This window comes from Uranotaenia lowii, chromosome 1, assembly GCF_029784155.1.
Source record: "Uranotaenia lowii strain MFRU-FL chromosome 1, ASM2978415v1, whole genome shotgun sequence".
NCBI lineage: Eukaryota > Metazoa > Arthropoda > Insecta > Diptera > Culicidae > Uranotaenia > Uranotaenia lowii.
This window is the reverse complement of record NC_073691.1, coordinates 12,105,736-12,132,912: the sequence shown is the minus strand read 5'-3', so window position 1 is coordinate 12,132,912 and position 27,177 is coordinate 12,105,736. Positions and strand designations below refer to the sequence as shown.

Below are 27,177 nucleotides of genomic sequence, written 5' to 3'. Positions count from 1 at the left end.
AATTAGTGTCGCGAGGTCGTTAGTACAAGTTGCTAGTGTTAGTATCAATAGAAATTAGTTTATCCTGATTTTAACTTCCGACCCTTCTAAAGGGTGATACGGCCAAAATTTGGTCAAGGGAAAACGCGTGTAAATCGGTGAAATCGTTTATTTAAAAAATCAAATTAAATTTCTTTTTCAAGTTTAATTAGTACAAAATTCAGGAAAATTATTCAGTTAGGCTTCCGCTTTTCCACATCCGAATTGCCGGGCCTTACGCTTAACCCCTGCCATCAGATTTTGTACAGCCACCTTGTCCACCTTCTTCGCCGCAGATAGCCAGTTTGCCTTGAACTGCTGCCCGTCCTTAGCAGTTTTTTTGGTCTTCTTTAGGTTCCGCTTAACAATAGCCCAGTATTTCTCAATTGGGGGGAGCTCTGGCGTGTTGGGAGGGTTCTTGTCCTTGGGAACCACCTGCACGTTGTTTATTTGTTTATTTGTTTATTATCTTGATATCATCTGGCAAAGGTGGGTGTCTGAATGAATAGTTTGCTAGTTTCTTAATCGTTCACTCATGCTATGCTCAATCCGTTGTTTGAAAGTTGCAATGGACACATTAAAATCGAATAGGATATAATAATGGAGGAAGCATATTTTTGCGGAACGAAGGGGGTGTTACTGCCATAGCGCGTACTTCTTGGTTCCAATGTGAGCCAGTCTCGGTTACGAAGGGTTCGTTCTGGAGCATAAATGTTACAACGGAAAAGCAGCCAACAGCAGTCAATTTCATTTCTCAAGATCTTTGCCACGAATAGTGATCGACCAATGGAATGACGATCCGCCAGCGTATGGAGTCCAAGCAGAGCACATCGTTGTGGATAAGGCGGTAGATTTAACGGGTTTTCCCAAGGTAGTTTACGGAGAGCATACCGCAAAAATCGCCGTTGAATTGCTTCGCGCAACCCACAAAGCCTCAAACGGCCACCAAAACAGATTCGCAGATTCCAATATTGATATCACCAATAAAGCTCGCAGGCAGACGGGATCAGTGAATTCTGTACTCAGGCGTATAATAAATCCCAGCATCCTGTTGGCCTTCTCGAGTACCACAGAGTAATGGGGCTTGAAAGTCATATGACGGTCCAATAAAACTTCAAGATCCTTTATCTGATCCACACGTTGCAGAGACTCACCCAGTATGCTGTATTCATAGATGAATGGATGTTTCCTCCGACCGAATGTAATGACATAACACTTAGCAACGCTTAAAACAAGTAAATTATCAGCACACCAGTTCACAACCATGTCCAGGAAGCCTTGTAACTCGTAACAATCAGCAAAACTGTTTTTGACCAAAAATATTTTTAGGTCATCTGCCTAGAGGAGAACTCCACAGCCAACGAGGAGCAAATTAATGTCATTACAGAACATTGTAAACAACAGAGGGCCCAAGTTGCTGCCTTGTGGAACCCCAGACTTTGGAATAAAATCAGGAGATTCTGCAGAACCTATTCTTACAGCTAAACGGCGATTCGTAAGATTACTTTTTATCTAAGCACATAGTCGTTCGGAACATCCCAAACGTTGCAATTTTTTGCAAGAGAATATCGTGATTCACTGAATCGAATGCAGCCGAAGTATCAGTATAAATTGCATCAATTTGCTTTCCACCATCCATTTGTGATATACAATATGATATAAAAACTGTCAAATTCGTGGTTACCGAACGTTTAGGGAAAATCCGTGCTGATTTTTGGAGATCCAGTTCCGACAAGCTGAGAAAATAACATCGTTTACGATCCTCTCTAATACCTTCGAACAGGCAGCTAGTGATGTGACACCACGGTAGTTGAGAATATTTTGCTTATCACTTTTTTTGTAAACTGGGCTCATACACGATCTTTTCCAGAGTTCGGGGAATTTTTGCTGTTCTAGGGACCGGCGAAAGATGTGAGTAAGTGGTTTCACTAAAAGAGTACGACACTTCTTAAGAACGCACGCCGGAATTCCGTCATGTCCGGCTGATGTAGTACACAGCAAAAAATTTCTAAAAGTATACGGAATCTAAAACGCGAGTGATCTATTTTTTCTCAAGTATAATCAACAAAAGATATAATTTTCCACTCCTTTTGATGTAATTTTAGTCTGTTCTCAAAAAGCGAACTTTCAGAAAGTCATTTTTTCACCTAAATGCACAAATTTAGGGGGTGCCGCGTGGAATATAAAGATTTTTTTTTATTGTGGGCCAGTCTAATGGGCAACCGTGTGACGGCTGCGAAAATTTGATCAGCAGTTGGCGATAGATCAGAGAAAACACTGGAGAAGTGCATCGCGAAGAGGTTACATTTTTCGGCAGGAGACGTGGCAATTCTGTCATTTAGTTGGAGTACCGCAGGCAGACCGGATTCCTTCCGTTTTGAGTTGACGAATTTCCAGAACTTTTTCGGATTGCGGCGAAGCTCCCTTTTCGTACGAGCAACATAACGTCGATAGCAAAAACGGTTGTAACTGCGATATCTTCTTGTAGCAGCGTTCAATTTCATTTTAGTGAAAGGGCACCTGGAGCTAGTAAACTTTCTAAGTAATTTAGAACGTAACTGTTTTAACCGCTTTAGGCGTCCATTACTCCAGGGAAGTCGAAGAGGAGGTCGCACCAAGGGTACCGAGTTGTTAAAAACATCGTCCAAAATTGAGCAAAAAACTCTCACGGCAATATCAACGTCCGTACAATTGAGGAAATCCGTCCAATCGATTTCAGAAAGGACTCGATTCATTGTGTCAAAATCTACCCGATTGAAGTTGCGAGCTGAAGTATCGAACGCCTCATCAAAAACGATAGGGTTTGGAAAAGAGATATCAAAATTGAACGGAGGATGGTACATTGAGATAGATTCGTCCGTAAAAACCAAATCCAGCGTTCGGTTTTGAGAATTACGTAGAGAGTTTCTTTGATTCATTACATTCAATTGCATTCCATTCAAAAGTGATGCACTAGCCGATGTTAATACTGAGGTAGAGTCTATCACCATATTGTAACTGTCACCACGAATCCACATCAATTGCGGTTGTTGGCGGCGTACCACTCCATGGCCTTTTTACCGTAATGGCAAGATGCCAAATCCGGCCAAAACAGTACGGAACAATTGTGTCTCTTCAGGAAAGGCAGCAGACGGTTATTCAAACACTCTTTCACGTAAATTTATTGGTTGACAGTCCCGGAAGCTATGAAAATGCTGCTTTTCAAGCCACAGGTACAGATGGCTTGCCAAACCAGATATTTCTTGGCGAACTTTGACAGTTTCATGTGCTTGAAAATATCTGCTACCTTTCCCCTTCCTTTTGCCGTATAAAACTCCTGTCCCGGAGGCTGCTTGTAGTCGGCTTTGACGTAGGTTTCGTCGTCCATTACCACGCAGTCAAACTTCGTCAGCATCGTCGTGTACAGCCTCCGGGATCGCGCTTTGGCCGTCGTATTTTCGCGATTTGGAGTCACTACCTTCTTGTAAGTCGATAGTCCGGCTCGTTTTTTGGCTCGATGCACGGTTGTAGACGATACACCCAGCTTATTTGCGGGATCTCGGAGAGAGAGGTTAGGGGTTCGCTTGAAACTACCGACAACGCTCTTTGTCGTCTCAGCGGCTTCCGGTTTTCGATTTCCCCCCGATCCAGACTTCCTGGCTGTCGACAAACGTTCTCCAGACACTTTAATTACATTTGTAACGGTTGATTTGGCAACTTTTAGCGATTTTGCCAGCTTTGCGTTCGAGTAGCTCGGATTTTCGCGATGCGCGAGCAAAATTTTGATACGCTTCTTCCTTGGACGGCAGTTTGACAACTGAAGAGTGAATTCCAAAATCAAAATAAGAGCAACATTCTACACACACACACCTTCAAAATGAGGGGTGTTCAGGTTTTTAAATGCAAAATTGAAAGAAATACGTCAAGTTGATATTGACCAAATTTTGACCGTATCAACCTTTAGTGAAAGGGTTCGACTTGTAGTTGACGAAAAGTTTGCTAGTACAAGCTACTAGTGTTAGTACCGGTAGAAATTAGTTTAGCTTCGATTTCAACTTGCGAACGATCAAGTGAAAGGGTTCGACTTGTGGATGACGAAAACAAGTGTCGCGAGCTCGATAGTACTAGCTACCAGTGATAGTACCGGAAGAAATTAGTTTAACTCCGATTTCGACTTGCGACCTCTCTAGTGAAAGGGTTTGACTTGTGGGTGACGAAAATTAGTGTCGCAAGCTCGCTAGTACAAGCTACTAGTGTTAGTACCGGTAGAAATAAGTTTATCTCTGATTTCAACTTGCGACCCCTCTAGTGAAAAGGTTTGACTTGTAGGTGACGAAAATTAGTATCGTGAGTTCGCTAGTACAAGCTACTTGTGTTAGTACCGATTTGCTCCGATTTCAACTTGCGAACCCTCTAGTGAAAGGGTTTGACTTGTGGGTGAGGTTTTTTTTTCATAAGATAACCCGTTCAATGGTGTGCCTTTTTTTTGTTATAAAATAGTGCTATTAAGATAAGTTGCCTCTGTTGTAAACCCAATTTGGTTTGTGTCGATACTCACTTACACAACATTTAAATTTACTGTTCACCATTGTTTTTGGGTTTGTATAAATTCAGTCAAACAGTACTCACCCTACAAGATCCTCCGCCTCGCTTCTCCTTCCACCAGCGAGTTTTCAAAATGTGTAGTTTGCCTTCTTCTTGCAGCTTTAGTACAGCCCCACTGATGGCCGTTCGGAATGGGGAATCTAAACCGAAATAAATGTAAGTGAAATATGGAAAACAAATATAAAATCATGAATTGAAAATTCTAAAGCTATCCCTGAAACTTACTCGGTGGCATCGCAATTCCGTAACCCTTCGAGTCCAACAACCCACCGACCTGGGTCAGCTCGCAGTTCCTCTCGATGACGTACTCGATCGAGGTCGATTCCATTAGAAACGCGTAGCTTCCTTTACCCTTGACAACCCTATCGACACCCTCGACGTTCGAAAACGTGAAAACGGACGGCCTCGTCGACTCCATGAAGGACCACATCCGCTGATAGGTGGAGAAGTTTGAATCCTGTGGGAGGAATTTGAAAAAAAAATAACCTTTGTTTTGAAATTTAGAATGAAAAAAAAAGTGAGAGCTCACCCTAAAGAAGGAAGCCGTGCTGCCACCTTTCAGGGCTCCGTACTTGATTTTGGTTTGCTTGGCCAAATCTTCGGCACTTTCGATGGGCGAATCCATCCTTTCGACTGTCAGGAAAGCGGCCAAGTTGGCAGTGTACGAACTGATCATGATCAGGGTAAAGAACCACCACATTCCGGCGACCATTCGCGTCGATACGGCTCTGTTTTATTTCCGGGGACGTACCATTTTCCGGGACGTTTCGTTGCATAACGTTTTCAACAACGAATGTTAGAAAAAGACAATCGCATTAGTGTGATATGTTTTTAGTCGAATACGTGAACAGTAGATTTTTTCGCTTGAATTTTCCTTATTTAAAAGCCTGACTAAATGCTCTTTTTTACAAAAAAAAAGAAAATAAACTAAAAATGATAATTTGGATAAAAATCGTATTAAGAAATTCATGTAAACTTAAATTTAAAATGATACAATTCCTTGAAAAAGTTGTAGAGATTCCGAAACGTCAGATTCATATGTTGTTTTAAAGTTCAGTTACTTGCATAATTGATAACTTAATGATTGTTTTCTGTGAAGATTAAAATGAAAAAAATTATAATTGTTTTCAATAAATTTGTCGATTCTTTGCAGTTTAAAAAACGGAAAAGACCTATTGATGCCATCAAAACACAATGAAGACCATTTCGATTCCCGGCATGTTCATTCATCAAATTCTTTTCAACTCATCCAAACATCGTTGTTTGAATTATAGATACATATCCACAATTCCATTCCACGAAATCAGATCCCACATATTGGAATTAATTGAACCATTCAACTCACGATTCGTTGATGATTCTTTATTTGTTTCCATCAACCGATTCATTATAATAAATAAACTCTCAAACAGCTCATGATGACGAATTGTCGGCTATCGGATATGGCCATTTTGTTTACCCGTCCCTCGTCTTGAACTCCGTTCCGATCCGATAATCAAATATCACAATCGTCGTCATCATCGTCCAGCTGTGGATTGTGATAAACACCATTATAAGCGTCATCAATTCTGATCAGTGTTGATTTTCATTTTTTTCCGGTTCCGGTTGGATAATTTCCATTTACACTTGAGTTGATTGCTATTTCGGTCGAACGAATGTGAACTTTGGTCAAACATTTTTGGGATAAAAATTTCTCGTTTTTCCAATCTCAATTCAAGATTTTGCAATTTAATGCTTTTAGTATTTTTGTAATTTTTATCATATTTTTATCTAAATTTTTGTCATCGTTGTCATTTTTGTCATTCTTATCATTTTTGTCATTTTTGTTATTTTTGTCATTTTGTCATTTTTGTCATTTTTGTCATATTTTCCAATTTTGTCATTTTTGTCATATTTTCCAATTTTGTCATTTTTTCATTTTTGCCATTTTTTGTCATTTTTGTCATTTTTGTCATTTTTGTCATTTTTGTCATTTTTGTCATTTTTGTCATTTTTGTCATTTTTGTCATTTTTGTCATTTTTGTCATTTTTGTCATTTTTGTCATTTTTGTCATTTTTGTCATTTTTGTCATTTTTGTCATTTTTGTCATTTTTGTCATTTTTGTCATTTTTGTCATTTTTGTCATTTTTGTCATTTTTGTCATTTTTGTCATTTTTGTCATTTTTGTCATTTTTGTCATTTTTGTCATTTTTGTCATTTTTGTAATTTTTGTCATTTTTGTCATTTTTGTCATTTTTGTCATTTTTGTCATTTTTGTCATTTTTGTCATTTTTGTCATTTTTGTCATTTTTGTCATTTTTGTCATTTTTGTCATTTTTGTCATTTTTGTCATTTTTGTCATTTTTGTCATTTTTGTCATTTTTGTCATTTTTGTCATTTTTGTCATTTTTGTCATTTTTGTCATTTTTGTCATTTTTGTCATTTTTGTCATTTTTGTCATTTTTGTCATTTTTGTCATTTTTGTCATTTTTGTCATTTTTGTCATTTTTGTCATTTTTGTCATTTTTGTCATTTTTGTCATTTTTTTCATTTTTGTCATTTTTGTCATTTTTGTCATTTTTGTCATTTTTGTCATTTTTGTCATTTTTGTCATTTTTGTCATTTTTGTCATTTTTGTCATTTTTGTCATTTTTGTCATTTTTTTCATTTTTGTCATTTTTGTCATTTTTGTCATTTTTGTCATTTTTGTCATTTTTGTCATTTTTGTCATTTTTGTCATTTTTGTCATTTTTGTCATTTTTGTCATTTTTGTCATTTTTGTCATTTTTGTCATTTTTGTCATTTTTGTCATTTTTGTCATTTTTGTCATTTTTGTCATTTTTGTCATTTTTGTCATTTTTGTCATTTTTGTCATTTTTGTCATTTTTGTCATTTTTGTCATTTTTGTAATTTTTGTAATTTTTGTAATTTTTATAATTTTTGTAATTTTTGTAATTTTTGTCATTTTTGTAATTTTTGTAATTTTTGTAATTTTTGTAATTTTTGTAATTTTTGTAATTTTTGTAATTTTTGTAATTTTTGTAATTTTTGTAATTTTTGTAATTTTTGTAATTTTTGTAATTTTTGTAATTTTTGTAATTTTTGTAATTTTTGTAATTTTTGTCATTTTTGTAATTTTTGTAATTTTTGTAATTTTTGTAATTTTTGTAATTTTTGTCATTTTTGTAATTTTTGTAATTTTTGTAATTTTTGTAATTTTTGTAATTTTTGTAATTTTTGTAATTTTTGTAATTTTTGTAATTTTTGTAATTTTTGTAATTTTTGTAATTTTTGTAATTTTTGTAATTTTTGTAATTTTTGTAATTTTTGTCATTTTTGTAATTTTTGTCATTTTTGTCATTTTTGTCTTTTTTGTCATTTTTGTTAGTTTTGTCAGTTTTTCAATGTTGTCAGTTTTTTCAATTTTGTCATTTTTGTCAATTTTGTCATTTTTGTTGTTTTTTCATTTTTGTCATGCTTGTCGTTTTTGTCACTATTACTTTGACAATTTTGACAATTTTGACAATTTTGACAATTTTGACAATTTTGACAATTTTGACAATTTTGACAATTTTGACAATTTTGACAATTTTGACAATTTTGACAATTTTGACAATTTTGATAATTTTGACAATTTTGACATTTTTGACAATTTTGACAATTTTGACAATTTTGACAATTTTGACAATTTTGACAATTTTGACAATTTTGACAATTTTGACAATTTTGACAATTTTGACAATTTTGACAATTTTGACAATTTTGACAATTTTGACAATTTTGACAATTTTGACAATTTTGACAATTTTGACAATTTTGACAATTTTGACAATTTTGACAATTTTGACAATTTTGACAATTTTGACAATTTTGACAATTTTGACAATTTTGACAATTTTGACAATTTTGACAATTTTGACAATTTTGACAATTTTGAAAAATTTGACAATTTTGACAATTTTGACAATTTTGACAATTTTGACAATTTTGACAATTTTGACAATTTTGACAATTTTGACAATTTTGACAATTTTGACAATTTTGACAATTTTGACAATTTTGACAATTTTGACAATTTTGACAATTTTGACAATTTTGACAATTTTGACAATTTCGACAATTTTGACAATTTCGACAATTTTGACAATTTTGACAATTTTGACAATTTTGACAATTTTGACAATTTTGACAATTATGACAATTTTGACAATTTTGATAATTTTGACAATTTTGACAATTTTGACAATTTTGACAATTTTGACAATTTTGACAATTTTGACAATTTTGACAATTTTGACAATTTTGACAATTTTGACAATTTTGACAATTTTGACAATTTTGACAATTTTGACAATTTTGACAATTTTGACAATTTTGACAATTTTGACAATTTTGACAATTTTGACAATTTTGACAAATTTGACAATTTTGACAAATTTGACAATTTTGACAATTTTGACGATGTTTAAAATTTTCAACAATTGATTGATAAGCTAATTGTAAACACATTTTCTAGCTGTTGAGTTGCAATAAATATTAAATATCACTCCTTTTCCCTCGAATGCGAAAAATCGGTTGAAAATTCCCCAAAAGTAAGAATGGAAATCCCAAACCTTTACAGAACCATCTCGAATTCCCACGTTCCTCGGGATAAATGGAATTATTGGAAGGAGAGCAGCCGAAAAAAAAATCTGAATAAATAAAAATCGCTCCCAAAGCAAGAAATCTTATTCCCTCATTCATATATCGAGAAAAAATCAACCTCACACAAATATACGTCCTACCTATTCCACAAACAAGAAAGCAAATATCCATCCATTCACAATTTTTTTCCCCCGAATCCCATTCTCAAGAAGAGTCAAGAGGGGGAGAAGCAGTGGCATTGGACCGAAAATTTCCGAATTGAAATTTACTTACAGTTGTGGGAAGTTTTTCGTTTTTTTCCCGTTTTTCATTTATTCCTGCTGAAGGTGCTATTATGCACAGCAAAGCAGAGCACACGTGGAACGAAAACGTTTTCCTTTCCCGGGAAAACCGGTATTTTGCCCAAATTTTTCCGGGGCCGTTCTTGTTGAATCAGAGAATGGTGAAGCGAAGAAATTCATCTTGTGTCAACGATATTCGTCAACGATGCGGTGAGGTGAGGTGAAGATTTTTTTTTTTACATTTTTTTCACGGCTTTCAATTTGAGATGGAATGCCAGAATATTTGTGCCATTATATTTCAATCTTGAGGTCTACGGTATGATTGTTATGCTTCACGATTTTTTTCGGCTCTAGCTGTCGTCGGAACGAATGAGATGATATTCATTCAAGTTTTGGCAAGTGGAAAATTAAGGAAACAAGCTTAGGAGGAGATGCGTCTTACGTCGAATTGGATTGAAAAGGAAGAAATCTTCCGAGTTGGCTGAGAGATGAAAAAAAAAAAAATAATGTGGAAATCAGAAGTCAGAAGTTCAAAACAAAAAGTTGGTAAAAGTTAAAAATCGACGACCTAAAATCACAAGTTTGAAGTCGCATGAGAAAAAGTTGAAACCAGGAAGTTCACAAGAGGTTAGATGAAGTCAATATTTGAACTCAAAAAATGTTTATTGAGACTTCCGCCAAATAATTTAAAAACATGTTTTATTTTTTTTTCTATTTGAATAAATTTTTTTTGTTTAAAATCGGATGCTCAACATCGTTTGGACGCCCTTTTTTTCCTGTTATTTCCCGCCCTTTCGACACAAATTCCCCGGGAGGAAATTGGGTGTAACTCAAAAATTTAATTATCACCACTGCAGGATGTCACCAGGAACGTGATTATAATGGAAATTTTCCGTATGTAGGTATAACGTAAACAAAGAGGAAAGAAGAAAAAAAAATCTCCCTTATCACACTTTTATTCAACCAGGACACGCATTAAAACGCACATAATTTTGCCCAGGGCCTGACAATCAGAGGAAACCCCGGTTTGGGAATGTTGCCTCAAACCTCAAATGAGCAAAAGAAGAAATAACAAAAAAGAATAAAAGAACACAACCCATAATCAGATAGACAAAATGAGCTGCAAATGAAATATTAATCATCCCGCGCCCGTCGTCGTTGCCCGTCTCACATGGGATGGGAAAATACTTTGTTCTGGGTGTGTGATGATGTGCTTTATCACACCTTTTCCGTCATCTTTGCGTGGGGTTGTACGTGTGTGTGTGTGTGTTTTTGTGTGATGAGATGTGTGCTCAGGTTGGGATTCGTCTACCGGAAATATGTGTGGTGGAAAGCGGAAATTCCAATTGAGGGACCATCATTCCACATGCACGCCATCCTGGACACCTCTGATTTAGGAAAGAAATATCCCCAAAATACCAAACATTAAGGTTTGATAGTCAAATTTGCAAAATTTATAAGTCCAATGTTCCCTTAAGGATTTTTGATCTCTAGAACTCTTGAAATTTCAGAGTCACTACAATGGTTTTTGTGAGAGACTCTTCAGAGTTCTCTTTCCCAAAATACTCTTAAAAGTCCCCTAAGAGGTTTTCAAAAGTTCTAATGATATTTAAGAAATTAAGGCCTCCTGAGGTAACTATAAACCTTCAAAAGTTTTAGGCGTGTTTAAGGTTGAAATAACTCTTTAGAGTCCTTTAGAAGAGTTCCTTAAGGAGCTCTTGAAAGTCCGCACGACAGCTCTAGAAAGTAACTTGAGGTGCTCTTGAGAGTCTTTTCATGAATGGGAGCTTTTGAGAGAGACTTCAAATCCCCTAAGGAGCTCTTGAAAGGGAGCTCATGAGAGTTCAGTCTCACTCGAGAGCTCCCATTCCTGAAAAGACTTTCAAGAGCACCTCAAGTCACTCTCAAGAGCTTTCGAGCGGACTTTCAAGGGCTCCTTAAGGGAGTTCAAGTCTCTCTCAAGAGCTCCCTTTCCTAAAAAGACTCTCAAGAGCTCCTCAAGTTACTCTCGACAGCACTCGAGCGGACTTTTAAGAGCCTCTTAGGGGGTTCTTTTGCGGGACTCTGAAGAGTTATTTCTACTTAAAAAGACGCCCAAAACTTCTGAAGTTTTATAGTTATATAGGACTCCAAATTAACAGAAGTATTTTAAAGTCTCTTTGGGAGAAGTAACTATTTTAGGTTGAAAACTCTTTAGAATCCCTCAGAAAAATCCTTTAAGGAGCTCTTAAAAGTCCGCTCAAGGGCTCTTGAGAGTAACTTGACGTGCTCTCGAGAGTCTGTTCAGGAGAAGGAGCTCTTGATAGAGATTTTCTCCCCTAAGGAGATCTTGAAAGTCCGCTTGAGAGTTCTTGAGAGTGACTTGTGGTGCTCTTGCGAGTCTTCTCAGGAGAGAGATTTGAACTCTCAAGAGCTCCCTTTGTTGAAAAGACTCTCAAGAGCTCCTCAAGTTACTCTCAAGAGCTTTTGAGCGGGCTTTCAAGAGCTCGTAAAGGGAGTTCAAGTTTTTCTCAAGAGCTGCCTTTCCTGAAAAGACTCTCAAGAGCTCCTCAAGTTACTCTCAACAGTATTTGAGCGGACTTTCAAGAGCTCCTTAAGGGGCTCTTTTGTGGGACTCTGAAGAGTTATTTCTACTTAAAAAGACGCCTAAAACTTCTGAAGGTTTATAGCTAAACAGGACAACAAGTTATCAGAAGTACTTTGAAGTCTTTTTGGGAGAAGTTACTATTTTAGGTTAAAACAACTCTTCAGAATCTCTCATAAGAGTCCTTTAAAGAGCTGTTGAAAGTCAGCTCGAGAGCTTTTGAGAGTAATTAGAGGTGATCTTGAGAGTCTTTTCAGGAAAGGGAGCTCTTGAGAGAGAGCTCTTGAAAGTCCGCTCGAGAGCTCTTCAGAGTGGCTTGAGGTACTCTTGAGAGTCTTTTCATGGAAGGGATCTCTTGAGAGTTCAAATCTCTCTCAAGAGCTTCCTTTCCTGAGAAGACTCTCAAGAGATCCTCAAGTTACTCTGAAGAGCACTCGAGCGGACTTTCAAGAGCTTCTTGAGAGAGTTCAAGTCTCTCTTAAGAGCTCCCTTTTCTGAAAAGACTCTCAAGAGCTCTTCAAATTACTCTCAACAACACTCGAGCGGACTTTCAAGAGCCTTTTAGGGGACTCTTCTGTGGGACTCTGAAGAGTTATTTCTACTTAAAAAGACGCCTAAAACTTGTGAAGGTTCATAGTTATATAGGACTCCAAATTATCAGAAGTACTTTAAAATCTTTTTGGAGAAGTATTTATTTTAGGTTGAAATAACTTTTTAGAATCCCTCATAAATAAGAGTCCTTTAAGGAGCTCTTGAAAGTGCTTTGAAATCTATTTGAGAGAAGAAACTGTTCAAAGTGCCTTCAAGTACTCTTGCGTATTAAGTCAGAAGTTCAAGGTCTTAAGAATTATTAGAGTCCCTTCATAAGCTCTTGAATTTTTATTCAGGAGATTTTGACAGCCTCTCTAAGATTGTTGTAAGGTCTCTCAGAAGCCCTTTACGGAAATTTTAACGGGTCCCTTCGAAGGCTTTAGAGTTGGTCCTGGAACGTTAGGAAACCCCTTCAGGAGCTCTTAAGATTCCCTTCCAGAGCTTTTAAGAATCACTCCAAAGAGCTCTTGAGTATCTGGGCAGAAGCGCTTGGAAGTCTTTTCAAGTTCTTTTGAGTGTTCTGTCAAAGTTTATCAGAGTCTCTTCAATTTTCTCGTTGAGAGCATTCAGGAGCTCGTAAGAGTGCTTTCAGAAGCTCTTTACAATCGATTTAGACTTCAACCAGAGAATCTTCACAATTCCATCAGGAACCCTTGAGAGCCCTTTAAGGAACCCTTGATCCTCCAGGAACTTTACAGAGTTCATTTTAGCAGAACTCTTCAGAGAAGCCTTTGAGGGTTCGCTCAAGCACTTTGTAGAGTCCCTTTACGTGCTCTTGAGGAGTCTTTTCCAGAAAGGGAGCTCTTGAGAGAGACTTGAAGGATTTCAAATAATCAGCAGTGCTTAAAAATCTCTGTGGAAGAAGTAACTATTTAGAATGCATTCCAGTACTCTTGAGTATCAAGTCATAAGTTCAAGGTCTTAAGAGTTTTTAGAGTCCCTACATAAGCTCTCTCTTCAGGAAGTTTTGACAGCCTCTTTGAGATTGTTTTTGGGTCTCTCAGAACTATTTAGAACCACTCCAGGAGTTCTTGAGTGTCTCGGCAGAAGCTTTTGAGAGTTCTAAGGTCTATCAGAAGCTCCTTACGGAAGGTTTAAAGGGCTTCTTCGAAAGCTTGAGAGTCACTTCAGGAACGTTAGGATGCCCCTTTATGAACTCTTAGGATTCCCTTCCGGAGCTTTTAAGAATCACTCCAGGAGCTCTTGATTGTCTTGGCAGAAGCTCTTGAGAGCCTCTTCAAGGTTTGAGTGTCCCGTCAAAGTTTATCAGAGTCTCTTCAAAGTTCTTATTGAGAGCATTCAGGAGCTCATTAGAGTCCTTTCAAGAGCTTTTTACATTCGCTTCCAAAGCTCTTGACATTTCAATAAGGAGCTAGAGTTCATTCAGAAAATGTTCACAATTCCATCAGGAACCCTTGAAATCCCTTCAGGGAACCCTTGATGCTCCAGGAACTCTGGAGAGTTCATTCTAGTAGAACTACGTCAGAGAAACCTTTGAGAGTTCGCTCAAGTACTCTAGAGAGTCCTTTCAGGTACTCTTGAGGAGTCTTTTCAGGAAAGGGAGCTCTTGAGAGAAACTTGAAGGATTCCAAATAATCAGATGTCTTAAAAATCTCCGAGGAAGAAGTTGCTATTCAGAATGTATTCTGGTACTCTTGAATATCAGGTCAGAAATTCAAGGACTCAAGAGTTTTTAGAGTCTTTGCATAAGCTCTTGAATTTTTATTCAGGAAGTTTTGACAGCCTTTCTAAGATTGTTCTAGGGTCTCTCTAAGCTCCTTACGGAAGGTTCAAAGGGCTTCTTCGAAAGCTTTAGAGCTCCTAAGAATCCCTCACATAGCTTTTAATAATCACTCCAGGAGCTCCTGAGAGTCTCTTCAAGGTCTTTTGAGTGTCTCGTCAAAGTTTATCAGAGTCTCTTAAAAATTCTTATTAAGAGCATTCAAGAGCTCGTGAGACTGCTTTCAGGAGCTCTTTACATTCACTTACAAATCCCTTGACATTTCAGCAGTTGAATCTTCACAATTCCATCAGAAACCCTTGAGAGCTCTCTAGGGGATCCTTAATGCTCCAGGAGACAGTTCATTTTAGTAGAACTACTTCAGAGAAATCTTTGAGAGTTCACTCAAGCGCACCGGAGAGTCATTTCAGGTGATCTTGAGGAGTCTTTTCCAGAAAGAGAGCTCTTGAGAGAAACTTGAAGGATTCCAAATAATCAGAAGTGCTTAAAAATTTCTTTAGAAGAAGTAACTATTCAGAATGCATTCTAATACACTTGAGTATCAGGTCAGAAGTTCAAGGTCTTAAGAGTTTTTAGAGTCCCTGCGTAAGCTTTTGAATTTTTATTCAGGAAGTTTTGACAGCTTTCTAAAATTGTTGTAGGGTCGCTCAGAATTCTCTTACGAAAGGTTTTAAAGGGCTTCTTCAAAAGCTTGAGAGTTGCTTCAGGAATGTTAGGAAGTCCCTATAGGAGCTCGTAAGTTTCCCTTCCGGAACTATTTAGAATCACTCCAGGGGTTCTTGAGTGTCTCTTCTGTTCTCTTGAGTGTCCCGTCAAAGTTTATCAGAGCCTCTTCAAAATTCTTATTGAGAGCATTCAGGAGCTCGTTAGAGTTCTTTCAGAAGCTCTTTATATTCACTTCCAAAGCTTTTGACATTTCAACAAGGAGCCAGAGTTCATTCAGAAAATGTTCACAATTTCATCAGGAGCACTTTAGAACCTTTAAGGGGCCCTTGATCCTTCAGGAACATTAGACAGTTCATTTTAGTAAAACTCATCAGAGAAACCTTTGAAAGTTCGCTTAAGCATCCTGGAGAGTCCCTTCAGGTGCTCTTCTTCGAGGAGTTATTGAGTGTCCCTTCAAAGCTATTCAGAGCCACTTCAGGAGCTCTTGAGAGTCTCATTGGAAGAAAAACTCTTGGGAAATTTTCGAGTTTCTTTGGCAGCTCTTAAGAATCTCAGCAAGAGTTTTTGACAGTCCCAACAAGAGCTCTTAAGAGTTTCTTTAACAGGAAACTCATGGGATACCCTTAAGAAATTCTTAAGGATATCTCAGGAAATCTCAACAGTTTGATAGGAAGCTCCCTAGTCGCTTTAAGATCTCTTGGGAGTCTCTTCAGAGAGTTGATTCAAAAATGTTTGAGAGTTCCTTCAGGAGCTCTTGAGAGCAAAGCTTTAGGTTTATTTTTAAGTTTAGGTTCAGGTTTTGGTTCAGGTTCTGATTCAGGTTGAGGTTCAGGTTCAGGTTCAGGTTCATGTTCAGGTTCAGGTTCAGGTTCAGGTTCAGTTTCAGTTTCAGGTTCAGGTTCAGGTTCAGGTCCAAATTCAGGTTCAGGTTCAATTTCAGGTTCAGGTTCAGGTTCAGGTTCAGGTTCAGGTTCAGGTTCAGGTTCAGGTTCAGGTTCAGGTTCAGGTTCAGGTTCAGGTTCAGGTTCAGGTTCAGGTTCAGGTTCAGGTTCAGGTTCAGGTTCAGGTTCAGGTTCAGGTTCAGGTTCAGGTTCAGGTTCAGGTTCAGGTTCAGGTTCAGGTTCAGGTTCAGGTTCAGGTTCAGGTTCAGGTTCAGGTTCAGGTTCAGGTTCAGGTTCAGGTTCAGGTTCAGGTTCAGGTTCAGGTTCAGGTTCAGGTTCAGGTTCAGGTTCAGGTTCAGGTTCAGGTTCAGGTTCAGGTTCAGGTTCAGGTTCAGGTTCAGGTTCAGGTTCAGGTTCAGGTTCAGGTTAAAATCTTCATCAGGATAACTTTCAGGACTTGAATTTGAAAAAGATTGATCATGAAAAAGATGTGTGTTTTTTAATAAAAAAATGTCTTAAAATTTGATTCCTTTTTTATTATTTAGAAAACTCAACCTCATTCTAGATGATTTGATGTAAATTTTGGTAAGAAGACTTTTTTGTTAATTCGAAAGTTTATATTGCACTTCGTATTTTTTGAAACTTTCTCCAAACCGCATCTTTGGATTGAGCTTTCCGGCAGATTTTCCACTTTTGTGACCAATATCACATCATTGCTTGAGGGCGTAAATTCTTCTCCTCACCCGAACCCAACCCAACTCAACCCTCCTTTTCGGCAACTGGTCGTAAATTTAATGCGGTGAATTATCATTTTATGAGTCATGTGTGCGTGCGTTAGTGTGGGTTTTTTTTTTGGTTTCGTTGGGTTGGCTTGGGAAACGAGGTATGTTGCATGCTGGCCCAGCCGCATTTTTTGCCTCCTGATCTGAATATGGGGCTGTCGGAATTTCTCACCAGAACGAAAAGGCTAGCAAAAAAAAGGAATTGCAACCAGTGACATTTGGTGGTGGCTCCAGAGAGCGACTGAGAAGAAAAAAACAGGACTCCGGAATGAGCATTCCGGTAGGATTCCGGATCGGAGAGGGAGTTTGGTTGAAAAACACTCGTAAAAACGCATTGAAAAGTTTTATCGCCTTTTTATGGGGCAATATAAAATCAGTTTTTGAAGGATTTCTCATTTTCATCCTTTTGTGCCATTAAATGAGCCGGGTGGTTTCCCGAACTTTTTTTCTTTTCTTCACTCTGTCGCGGATTAGGCTTGACCCCTTTGTTGGATCAGCCTTTTGGAGAGAAGAAAAAAGATGGATCTGTGTTTAGGAACAAAAAATTCTTTCAGTACCCTATCAGATATTTTCAAAATTAAGTCAGATTATGGTCGTTTATTACGGGAAAAGCTATAGCCAGCGAAAGAGAGAGCCAGTTCTGTCCATTTCTTTAGTAAATTTTAACAATGGAAAATAATATAAATTCAACAGAACTCGTTGTATACTTTTTTTTTAACTGGAGCTCACTTTGTTTTAATCTCGTTCAAACCTCTTTAAACCTTTCTAAGCCCTCTTTAAATACTTTCAAATTTACTTTCAACTAGGTGGATATATGCTCGACTCATCTCGAAAAGCGGACCAATTTCAATAAACCGGACAGCTAATGGTAATCGTTCATCAGTCCATTTTTCTTTTTTTCGGGAAGCCCATGTAATTCAATGATAATTTTCATTCCATTATGTTTGAAGAAAAGATATGTGAGTTAGTCGAAAAAAACCTCATGGGAATTCTAAAGGATAGCCTAGGCAAAAATTTCCATGTGGGACTCGCAACAATGTATACATTTTTTTCTGAAGTGAATTGAATGAGCCGATAGATGATCGAACAACCATCCAACCATTCGGATGGAACGAATCGAAGCTCGAAAGTGCTCTCGGATTCTAAGGGTTAGAAAAGAAGTTCCATTTACAGAACAAAATCTTCCATCCATTTCGGGAACTGTGTGGGGCCTCCAGGGCCTCCGGGGACTTTTTGTGGAATTCTCTGCTCGATACGCCTGTTTCTGATAGGTTTATAGTTATTCTTTTCTTTTTTCTTCTCTCTGTGAATTCAAGACATGCAACAGGCCGAAGCGGGCTTTCAATATTTTGCCACAAGAAAATCCGTGTATGAGAATAGCGTTAAGTAAAAAAAAAACTACTCCTGTACATTTCCGGTTCTATTGTAACGAAGCTGATGTAAATAAGCTTACCCTTTTATCCCGACACCCAGTAGGACAAGATTGAGAAAAGAAGCTCAACAGCAAAGATTGCAACAATTCACACTATCGTCGGGTTTTCTTTTCCCTTTTGCGAATTTTCTCGGCTTTCTTGGGTTGAATCGGCTTTTGTTGCCACACCATACCGATTCTCTGGCCATTATACAGCTTTTCATCCTCTTGAAAGCTTTTTTGCACCTCTCACTTTCTTCCAGAGGGGCCCGATTATTACTATGCCCCGATGCGGTACAAAGTGATTCTCCTTTTTGTCGCACTCGATATCTTCGTCTATTTTTTTTTTTTGTAAAAAAGAAAGTGTGTGAGGGTGAAATTTCTGCACCATTTAACGCCACTCACGTACTTTTATTTCATCGTTTAGTTTACTTTCCTCACTTAATATGTATTGAATTTTGGCATCTTAAATATTTGTGAATAGATTTCATGATTGAACAACTCAATTTTTTTATTGAATTTTGTTGAGTGTTTTAATCACAAGTTGTAATGTAGCAGGGACAGTTTTCAGTCCAAAGGGGACTCTTAAAGTATCAAAAACTACAGAAAAATATAATCTTAGTTCTGAAGCCAGGCAAAAACCAAAACGACTGGATGAAAAATCATGTTGTTATAATGAAAACATGATTAAAATAATCTTACATATAGAAAATTTCGACATTTTTGTGGATTTTTGATATTGATGTGAATTTTTATCATTTATATCATTTTTATAATTTTTATCATTTTTGTCAGTTTTGTCAGTTTGGTCATTTTGGTCATTTTTGTCATTTTTGTCATTTTTGTCATTTTTGTCATTTTTGTCATTTTTGTCATTTTTGTCATTTTTGTCATTTTTGTCATTTTTGTCATTTTTGTCATTTTTGTCATTTTTGTCATTTTTGTCCTTTTTGTCATTTTTGTCATTTTTGTCATTTTTGTCATTTTTGTCATTTTTGTCATTTTTGTCATTTTTGTCATTTTTGGCAATTTTGTCATTTCAACTTCATAGTTATTGAAACAGGTTTGATCGGTGTTTAGAAAACACATAGGAATGTAGCAGGGACATCATTAAGTCCATATGGGAATCGAGGGAGTTCGAATACTCCCGAACAACTTTTCTCCTTATGATTGTTTTTTTTATTCATTGTGATGAAATTGTTCTGAAGTATGTATTTCAATTTATACGAATGTCATTTGGACTAAAAGCTGTCTCTGCCAGTTTTCAAAGAGTTCTCCTGACACTGAACTAAACTCAATTGATAAAAAAAGTTGTTCAGTAAGGAAATTTGCTTCAAGGATAAAATGATTTCTATAGCGAACTAAGCTGTAAAAACCAGAATTCTGAAGTTTCGTTTCATTGAGGAATGCTTTCTTCTTAAGAGAACCGTTATAAAGTACTTTTTACAGAGAAGTCATTATTAGAAAAAATAATAAGTGCATTCAACATTCTGCAATATTTTTAAAAAAGAGTTTATTAATTTTAAGAAAGTTACCTTGTTACCCCAAATTCTGTCAAACTTTTGAATTTCAAAAACTTTTAAAATTCTCTCAACTGGAATCCATTGGCAAAAATTATTCATGCAACCAGACAAAAATTTCGCATCTGGAAAAACTAAATCTCCCTTTCCCGTTCACATCCTACTAACTCGGCTCAAAACATACAAGTAAACCGACCCAGTAGAGATCAATGTCAAAGTTTTTTTGGATGAGGTTTTTTTTCGTTCTATTCTCAAACCACAAAACCAACCATCGAACAACCGACCAACTACAGAAACGGGATAAAACTTTCGATGGCTCTCGATGATTACATTTCCGATGGCTTCCGATGCATATTAGCATCATCATCATTGATACAAACAGGATGTAACACATCGACCACTTTTAGTTTCCAGAATGAAAGTGGAGGACGGACGTCAGAACATGAGTTTCGAACAACACCTGAAAAGAGTGTGAGTGTGTGCGCACCTTTATTTGGGCTGAAAAGTTCGCAGGGGAAAAACTATGAAACTACTATATGGAAAGTGTGGCAAAAACTACCTTTTCCAAAGAATTTTCAACAGCAATCTACAATACACATTCTGTAGCAATTTGATTCAAAAGTATCAACACAAAAAAACTGAAGCGAACTCAATGATGTTGCATCAGTCGATGAAAAAGTTGGCCATCTGCATACATGTAGAAAGTTTTTGCTGGGGCTCCATGGGTTTCGGTTATGGAGCAGTCTTGTTTGTGGGAAGGGTCCAACTTTTACAGAAAGTTGAGCATTTGTGACTTTTATGCTGGTTAACTGTTTTTGAAATAGATACAGCTTTGCTGCGGTTGCTCCATCCTTCGAGTCGGGTACATAAATAAATACATACGTGCATAGTGGGTACTCAACCTCAATACCTGGAATGAGACTTCGGGATATTTACTTACTATTGCTTTGATGCAGTTTGATCGTTTCACTGGAAGTTTTTCAGTCAAGCAGTTGTTTAACCGGCTTAAGAGCTTTCGGTTTATAAAATTTCGGAGAATTTCACACATACACTTTATAGAAATTGATTGCTCGTAAAATCAATAGGCTATAAGTCGGTTTTTCCAACTGGCAGACCAGAGCGTTATCAGCAATTTGCTGTGAAGATTCCGAACTACATCCAGCGTATAAAGTTATCGTCAAGATTACACTGCGCCGTTCTCGAGATGCTCAGTTGTAACATGATGCAAATTTTCGAGGAATCAAGACTGTGAGAGATTTTTCCGATAATTCAAAGAAGTTCGAAAGTACAATTTGATTACATAATTACAACATAAACCTTGAAATTATCACTTCTGAAACTAAATCGGAGATTCTTATTATAAAAAAAAATCCAAACGGTGCCTTGAAAGGAGTTGCTCGGTCCCTTGACCAAGACAGCACGGGAAAATTGAAAACCGAATATTTAGGTCCATGGAGTCCAATAATTATCCGAAACGGACCCAAAAAAGGCTACGAAGGGCACATACAAATAGAGGAGGGCATAATAAGGGCCTAGAATGATCTGAGAAAGATCCAAAAAGGATCAAAAGAGGGTAACAAATGTATTATGAAGGGTCTAAATAAGGCTAAGAAAAAAATTAGCTAGTCTTGAAAGGATTCCAGATGGGTCCCGAAAAGACCCCAAGAAGGGTCCTATAGTAGTCTGAGAAGAAGCATACAACAAAGCTCCGAATTCGGTCCAACAAGGGCCCAAGAAAAATCTGAGAAGGATCCAAGAAGGTTCCAAGAAGGGTCCAAGAAGGTTCCAAGAAGGGTTCAAGAAGGGTCCAAGAAGCATCCAAGTAGGGTCCAAAACGAATCGTATAAGAATCCAACATTGATTTGGGAAAGATTCAAGAAGAGGACCCAAGAAGGACTCAAGGAAGGTCCCCCCAGGCTTAAAAAGGATCTTTAAAGCGTCCAAGAAGGGTGCAATAACGGATCAAGCAGTGTTCAAAAAGGTCACAAGAAGGCTTCACGAAGGGTTGAAGAGAACCTAAGAAGGACCCATAAAAGGTTCTGGCATAGGGCTAGAATAACCAAGAACGGTCTAAGAATAATCCAAGAATCCCAAACTGGTTTACGGTTGGTCCAAGAAAAGGACAATGAGAGTACAAGATATTCTTAAAAGGATCCAGGTTGTCCAAGAAGGGTCCTGAGAAGAGCTAATGGAATAACCAAAAGTGGTCTAACAAGAAAGGCACAAAAGAGTCCGAAAACGGTTCAAGAAGACTTCAATAATGATTTGAAAGATGCAAAATTAGCCCAAGAAGAGTCAAAGAAGAATCCAACATTGTTGATGAAGGATCTAAGAAAGGTCCAAGAAAGGCTCGAGAGGGATCCAAAAGGGTCAAGAAAGGGCCCAATAAAGATAGACATTGATTCAAGAAAGTTTCCGGAAGTGTTCGGAAGGGTCCGAGAAGGGTCCAAGAATGGCTTAAAAAGGCTCTGAGAAAAGTACCAAAGGGTAGAAGACAGTGCTATGATTAGTTACGAAGGATCCAAGATAGTCTAAGAAAGGTTTAAAAGGATCAAAGAAAGACGCAAAAAGGGTCCGAGAATAGTTTAATTAGGTTCCAAAATGATTCCTCAAAGGGTATTAGAATGGTCTGAAAAGATCTAAAAAGGTTGCAAGAAGGGCACAAGAAGGGTTGAGGAGGCACAAGAAGGATCTAAAAAGAGACCTAGCATAGTACAAGAAGGGTCCGATAAGGGTCCTAAACTGGTTTACGGTAGATCCAAATTAAGAACTATCATAGTATAAGATATTCTAAAAGGACCTAGGAATGGTCCAATAAGGGTCCTGACACGAGCCTAAGAAATGCCCAGTCTAACAAGAATAGTACAAGAGAATCCGAAAACTGTTCACGAACAATCCAGTAATGATTTGAAAGATCCAAGAAAAGCTCAAGAAGAGTTTAAAAAAAAGATCGAAGTAGAATCCAACATTGTTGATGAAGGATCTAAAAAAGGCTTGAGACGGATTCAAAAGGGTCCAGAAGGGCCCAAAAAGTGTCCAAGAATGGTCTTGGATTCAAGAAGAATCCAAGAAGTAGCCAAGAGCGGTCCAAGACGACCCCAAAAATGGTTTAAGGAAGCTCTAAGAAAGGTACAAAAAGGTCCAAGAAAGAGCTAAGATTCGTTTACAAAGGATCTAAGATAGCCCAAAAAAGTTTCAAAAATGATCCAATAAGGATCCTAGAATGATGCGAGGAGGGTCCAAGATGGATGGTCCAAATCAACTATTGGCGACCGTGATAAATGTCAAAATGGACTAGAAGATTATAAGATTACCTTTCGTACTCAAAATTGACCCTGAAATGTTCCAGTTCACCTTTGGTGCTCGGAACATCAACTTGACTAAGAGTCTGGGTTCGAATTCATTAGAATGCCTTTTGGACTTAAAATGTTTCCCGTTGAGTTCCAATTTTCAAAAAGAAACAGCTATTAAGGAACGTGTCAAAATTCAAACTTCGCCAGAAGTCTAGGTTCGAATTCATTAGGTTGCCTTTCGGACTCAAAAATGTTTCGGCTATGTTCCAACTTTCAGAAAAAAAACTGGGCAATTGGCAACCTTGCCAAAAATTGGAACTTTACTAGAAGTCTAGTTCAAATTCATGAGATTGCCATTTGGACTCAAATTCCCTCCCGGTATGTTTCAAGGAAACATCGAATTGTTGTTAAAACTTTTTCACAGGTCATATGAAGAAGTATTATCAGGTGTGGTCCCATAGATTAGTTTAAGTCTATTTCAAGTCAAATTTACACATGATATATTGCAAATATTCATGAAGTATCTCTTTGAGTTCTTTTGATAATTGTTTGGACTGAAAAAATGTCCTGGTATGTTTTAAAAAGTGTTTTGTAGCGTAAGAGCATATTATCTTTTATGTCATATGATTTTTTATGTCATTTGAAAGTCCTATATTTTGACCAGTTTCAAGGTTTGTTTTTGTGTCATAAAATGGATAGTTTCAAATAATTTTCCATCAGCAAATTTGTATGGCGACCGTAAATTTTTTTCAATAGAATTGTATCGATTCCAAGGGAAATGTTCCAAAACAGTCTTTAAATTTAAAAAAGAAGCAAACGTTCCCGGAATTGCGCAGGAAGGTACAAAAATAGAAACCATAATGCAACAAAAAAAACAGAAGAAGTCCCGGAAGCTTGCTTTTTTGTCTTGCCAGACCCGGCAACAAAACAACGGCGGAAATTTCGCACAAACAATATCCCAATAAACAAATAAAACAAATCAACCAAAAAACACATAAGGAAGGCAGTTAAAGGTGCTTTCTGGTGGTTGGTTACTCAAGCTTTACACACATTTGAGTTGGTTGATTTGATTGATTGGAGACTGTGGGTGTTGTTGTAAGGTGAAGGGCCAAGGGTTTGAACTTACTTGGGGGCAATATCGCAACCCTGTTGCATCAACGATCCGATCGTGAACCAGAGCGAATTGAGCAGGGTGAAGCTGTTCTCCAGGAAAAGTGGCTCGGAGTTGCAGGGATGGGGGTTCTCCCACTCGTACGGCGTGAAGCTGAGCATGTTTGGTTTTGTTTTCGTTTGTTTGAGTGTGTGGGTGTGTGTATTTGATTTGTTTTTGTTTTTGTTTTTTTTTCGTCAGCAGTTCAGGTATGAGTATCGTGTGTATTTATGGATGTAGTTACAGGTGGGTAGGTTCGATTGGTTGGTTTTACGGGTTCATTCGGTGGTTGTTCGATGGTCCAGGATAAGGTTGATTGGATGGCAATAGAAAAAAGAGAATAAAAAACGGAGAAATCAAAATCAGTATTCTGGAGGGGATACGAAACGATCGCAACAAGTCGAGGCATCCTTTTCGGGATGGAGCAGTGTGAATTTTATGACTCAATTTGAATTAGGAGAAGCTTGATTCATTTCAGGATTTCAAACACGTTTAGCAGAACAGATAATTCATAATCAATAATTTATTTAAAGTTTATTTACAGTTGAAAAAATATTTTCAAATACTTTATTTGCATTGGATGGCTTATAACTATTATCTTTGCAAAATTGAATGGAATGATCTAAAATGTGAATTTTTTTTACGGATTTTTTTCACATTCCAGCCAAATCGTGAAAATAAAAGCTCGCTGAAGGTAACAAAATGATACCAAAGAAGACGAGGGAAAAAAATCTCTCCCTAGTCCAACTATTCGATTCGCAATTTCGAATCAATGGAATTGCAATCTATGAATAAACAAGCGGATTCATTAATATCGTAGCATGGAAGCAGCCGAGCAGCTACTTTTCCAACTGATGTGATTGCATCCATGGGATACTATCGCCCGAATCGGGTACCACATTTTACAATGTTTTTTGATTGAGAAGGAGAAAAAAAATTCCCCTTCAATGGAATCTCTCCCCATTGCTAGAGCACAGAAAAAACTCCATCGTCCAGGTAAAGTCCGGGAAAGTTAGTTTGTTCGTTCTGGTAAGCTGCTTGTAGGTTGCAATTTCCAAACCATTATTAGTAGAACCGGGGAGCTTTCCGATGGGAAGTAATAATTATTTTATTGGCATTTGATTGATGGTTTTTCAAACCGAACTTCGTTAAATTTGTTTGACGTTCCCTTTCGGAATTCATCTGATTATGGAATTTACTTCCGTTGCAAAATCAATCAATGGTAGCGAGAACTTATTTTTCAAAACGAGTCTTCTAATAAACATTCAAATCAATAACGAAAAACCAAAATCGACTTTAATTATTTGTCTTCATTTCGAGCTAACTAATAAATTAGTTAAAAAGGGTTATATTTAAAAACGTTTGAGTAAAACTTGCGAAGCGTGTACCCAACACACAAAGAAATGTTTTAACAATTTTGACAGTTTTTAAAGGTTTTGAAATTTTTACAGTGTCTCGATCTTCACAATTTTGATAGTTTGACAATTTTGACAATTTTTAACAATTTTGACAATTTTGACAATTTTAACAATTTTGACAATTTTGACAATTTTGACAATTTTGACAATTTTGACAATTTTGACAATTTTGACAATTTTGACAATTTTGACAATTTTGACAATTTTGACAATTTTGACAATTTTGACAATTTTGACAATTTTGACAATTTTGACAATTTTGACAATTTTGACAATTTTGACAATTTTGACAATTTTGACAATTTTGACAATTTTGACAATTTTGACAATTTTGACAATTTTGACAATTTTGACAATTTTGACAATTTTGACAATTTTGACAATTTTGACAATTTTGACAATTTTGACAATTTTGACAATTTTGACAATTTTGACAATTTTGACAATTTTGACAATTTTGACAATTTTGACAATTTTGACAATTTTGACAATTTTGATAATTTTGACAATTTTGACAATTTTGACAATTTTGACAATTTTGACAATTTTGACAATTTTGAAAATTTTGACAATTTTAACAATTTTGACAGTTTTGACAATTTTGACAATTTTGACAAATTTGACAATTTTGACAATTTTGACAATTTTGACAATTTTGACAATTTTGACAATTTTGATAATTTTGACAATTTTGACAATTTTGACAATTTTGATAATTTTGACAAATTTTGACAATTTTGACAATTTTGACAATTTTGACAATTTTGACAATTAAAATACAAAATCAGCTGATACACTTTCAAAGGTTTCATGAAAACGAGGTTATTGGAAAAAATAAACTGACGAAAACAGACAAAACTTAAAAAAGCTTTGAAAAGATTCTCCCACCAAGTTGAACAAAATGCAAAACGAAAAAAACACTAGAACCAAAAACATTCAAGTTTTTTTCCTTTTCTATCTGTTGGGGGTTGAAATTCAAGCGAAATCAAACTCTTGTTCGATGAATATTTTGTGAGTACATTTTCTAGGGCTCGAGGGCGGTTTGGATGCTTCTTTTTTGCTACTTTTTGTGGGTTTGTCATTCGTCGTCGTTCATCTTGCTTGTTGTACAAATCGCGTGTATGTGCGGCTGAGTTTACTTTTTTTGTCGGAAAAAACTCATCAAACTGATTGTTGGATGTTCGGCGGAAAGAAAAAAACCAACCTAAACCTACCAAGATTGTCGTTGGGTAACACAAAAGTTGATTCCCTTCTCGACTTTTTAAGAAAAAAAAAATAGAAAAAACTCGTGCAACTTTAGCCTAGGAATAATTTGACATCTCCTTCCTCGTGCTTGGGAAGGAAGAAACGAAGGATTTCTTCACAGATCGAAAGATTAGTCGTGTAGCAAATTACGTAACGGCACCACGATGGATTGGTTTTTGCCAAACCACATTCCTGTAATCTTGCTTTTGGTGACTGATTTCTTTCTATCGTTGTTTTACTTTCTATCGAAATGAGGAATGGAACTGAAGGGAAAAAATTGAAATTTTATCTCGTTGATTTATAGCGGCTCGTTGTGGTTGGAGGAATCAATCGTTTTGGTTGAGAAAAAAAGCTTTCGTGAAGAATTTGTTACAAGACCGGAGAAAAC

The 27,177-nt window shown here is 36.8% G+C and overlaps 1 protein-coding gene across 4 annotated transcripts in view; it reads right to left on the bottom strand.

Moving 5' to 3' along the window:
- The window catches only part of LOC129740684 (glutamate receptor ionotropic, kainate 2-like), a 107,345-nt gene that overhangs the window by 5,698 nt on the left and 74,470 nt on the right, over window positions 1-27,177 (bottom strand). For 3 of the 4 annotated variants that reach the window (XR_008736333.1, XR_008736334.1, XR_008736335.1), the window contains exons 8-10: window positions 5,132-5,330; window positions 4,828-5,059; window positions 4,627-4,742 (exon numbers count right to left, since the gene is read on the bottom strand). Coding sequence is in view for 1 of the 4 variants with exons in the window: in XM_055732446.1 (XP_055588421.1) it covers window positions 4,627-4,742; window positions 4,828-5,059; window positions 5,132-5,330; window positions 24,103-24,240 (685 nt within the window). In the remaining 3 variants the exon portion in view is untranslated. Of the gene's footprint in view, window positions 1-4,626; window positions 4,743-4,827; window positions 5,060-5,131; window positions 5,331-24,102; window positions 24,241-27,177 lie in introns of all 4 variants that reach the window. The other variant, XM_055732446.1, reaches the window with a different exon arrangement.